This window comes from Atta cephalotes (assembly GCF_000143395.1).
Source record: "Atta cephalotes unplaced genomic scaffold scaffold00026, whole genome shotgun sequence".
Taxonomy (NCBI): domain Eukaryota; kingdom Metazoa; phylum Arthropoda; class Insecta; order Hymenoptera; family Formicidae; genus Atta; species Atta cephalotes.
In genome coordinates this window covers 4,224,423-4,227,418 of record NW_012130090.1, presented here as the reverse complement: position 1 = coordinate 4,227,418, position 2,996 = coordinate 4,224,423, and the positions used below count along the sequence as shown (strand labels likewise).

At 27.1% G+C, this 2,996-nt stretch overlaps 1 protein-coding gene across 1 annotated transcript in view; it reads left to right on the top strand.

The window, feature by feature from the left end:
* LOC105620425 overlaps nucleotides 1-2,996 on the top strand; it is a 48,345-nt gene that overhangs the window by 21,034 nt on the left and 24,315 nt on the right. The window contains exon 3 of the mRNA XM_012201920.1: nucleotides 889-1,089. Coding sequence (XP_012057310.1) covers nucleotides 889-1,089 — 201 coding nt within the window. The remainder of the gene's footprint in view (nucleotides 1-888; nucleotides 1,090-2,996) is intronic.

The window sequence follows — 2,996 nt, the reverse complement described above, 5'->3', positions numbered from 1 at the left end:
AACTACCGTACCCGGCCCGACCGAACGAAGAACGAACAACTAGACGAACACAATTAAATTAAAGTAAACAAGAAGTAAGTTAGTAATAGTACGACGACACACACACACACACACACACACACACACACACACACACACACACACACACACACACACACACACACACGCGCGTAAAGAGCAGAATAATCGGCTCGAGAGACGTTCACGTCCAAATCTGTCGATCTTGTTAAATAGCAAAGCCACGTGTCGTTGGGCAATGCGATTTTCAGAACTTCACGAGTGACGATCTACGGATCAGCTCGACACGGTTGTAACAATATTATAACAACAACAAGTATATTCTATATATAACTTTTAACTAAAAAAAAGCACGAATTTTTTATTAAAAATATCCAATATTTAGGAAGATTAATGATATTTAATACAATATTAGACATTTTTATTAATTGTATCTTAAAGAAATTATCATATCATCATCAATATCTTTTTATTAATATAATACATTAATATAATACAAATATTATTGATTTAACATTAGAGAAAAAAATTAGCAAAGATTAGCAAAGAAGATTGAATTTCTAATAAAAATTGCTAATTTATAGAGTAATGAAAAGTTTACAGTCAAATTAATGTAATCTGTAGTTTAAATATAAAATATATCATTTTTATAAACTAACAGTTTATATATGTATGCAATTTATAACAAATATAATTTATATACGTATAACTTATACGTATAATTTATATGAGCATGTATAAGTCAAAAGTCAGTCACGATTTCCTGTTACGTGACTTAATATGTTCTCCAGTTTCATTCAATTTTATATCAATGACAAACTCTCTATTGTAATACTTTCTATTGTGATAAAATGTACGCTTTCATCATAGATTCCCAGCGGAAATCGTAGCGGTGGATGTAAGTGGACGAGGTTTCGAAAGAATGTCGATGAGGAGAAGGTCCTTGCTGTCAGGGCCAGAGACTCAGGAAATGGCGGTGAAGAGGAGATCACGACCACGTAGACCGAGAGGGAAGAGACGAAATACGATCGCCGGTACCGATCAAAAGGAGATTCGACAAGCTATCGGAGGGTTAGTGTCTTGCCATAATTGATCCTTCAAACCACTCCAAACTGAGAAATTTTGAGAACTCATCTAATATTATTTGTTTTTACGATTCATTTAATTACTATTATATTAAATTATGAACAAACAGTTTTCTGTTTTGTATTTCGAAATTAATATCATTAAAATTCTGCTTTGCAAAGCGTTATTAGGTTACACGAAAAGAACAGTTTTGTTTAAAATGTCTAAAAGTTTAGTTAGATGCAAATCTGAATTCTAAATTTTATTGGGCTATTAAGATAATTATGTAAGACGCTCAAATTAGTTATTAAAATGTCAAAACTTTTTGCAGCTTTGCTCATCATACTACATAATTATTTTGATGGCCCAACAAATTATTTTCTGATCTATCTATCTATCCATATAAAGATCTGTCTATATAAAGGACCGAGCATATATAGAGTGGTCCATTTAAATCGAACATCTTGAGTATTCAATTCATTTCGCTTGTTTTTGATAATATAAAAAAATGTTTCAAATGAAAGTGAAATGGTTTCGAGGAGGATATATTTTGATTACGTTGTTTTTTTTCTAGATAGAGACGCCAAAAAGAAAATCATCTCCATTTTTTAAATAGAATTATATAACTTTTATAGAATTATATAACTTTTTTTAGATTATATGATTTCTCTAATCATAATCATCTGCATATAAAAGTATTAAGATAGAGATATCAAAAAATCATAGTTTACGAGATATACTTTATTGCGACATATATTAAAATGTTAAAAAACTCGTACACTATTAATTTTTCGATAATCGTATCTTAATATTTTTATACAGAACAGAATGAGATGAATCAATTGATGAAAAGAAAATACATAGTTACTTAAAAAAATATGTATGCAAAATGAATAATTTTTAAAATAAGCAATTATGTGTTTTTTTTCCAGCAATTGATGTATTTCATTATTCTGTTAATAAAAATATTAAGATATGATTATTTAAAAAATTAATAATTTATTTGTAATAAGTTTTTTATTTATTTTTTTTAATATATAATTAGTAAAATAAGTTATTTAATTTTGACACATTTTGTGTCAATATGCCATAATAAAATATAAAATATCTCGTAAATTATTGGTTTTTTAATACTTAATACTTTTACATGCGGAATTAGAGAAATTATATTATCCAAAAAAGATTAAATAATTCCATTTAAAAAAATAGAAGTGACCTTCATATCTTTTTGACGCCTCCACCTAGAATAAAAACAATGCTACCAAAATACGTCCTCCTCGAAGTTGTTCCATTTTCATTTGAAATATTTTTTTATATCATTAAAAATAAGTGAAATTCAAGATGTTCGATTTAAGAACCTGTATAAGTATGTATATGCTGCCTCCGCATTTAAGAGGAAAAAAGCTACGTTTTATATTTACTTATTCTTTTAGATTTTCTTTTTTCAAAAGAAAGACAATATAGCTATTACAAGCAAAATATTTAATTTTTTAATATTTTATTATTGTATGCTCGAACTAACAGAAGTACATATTAAAAATTACTTACATGATCTCATAACGAAAAGAAAAAAAAATTTACGTAACAGCAAAAAACTCATACAAAGTCAGAAGTAAAGTTGTGTTCTTTACAATTAAAAATGAAAGAGAAATTTCGATAGAATACATCACTAATTAGCCAATTCAAAATAAAATATTCTCATTAATAAAATAGTGAAGCATTATTAACGTTCATGTATACATAGCTAACTTAATGGTATTGTGATATATGTATGTGGCCGAATACAACATCCGGCTAATCATACGACGCACACTCAAACTCTTCATTTTTTTTAAGTTATATACTATCTTTCCGATGTTTTGAAAATTAAATATATATATATATATATATATATATATATATATATATATATT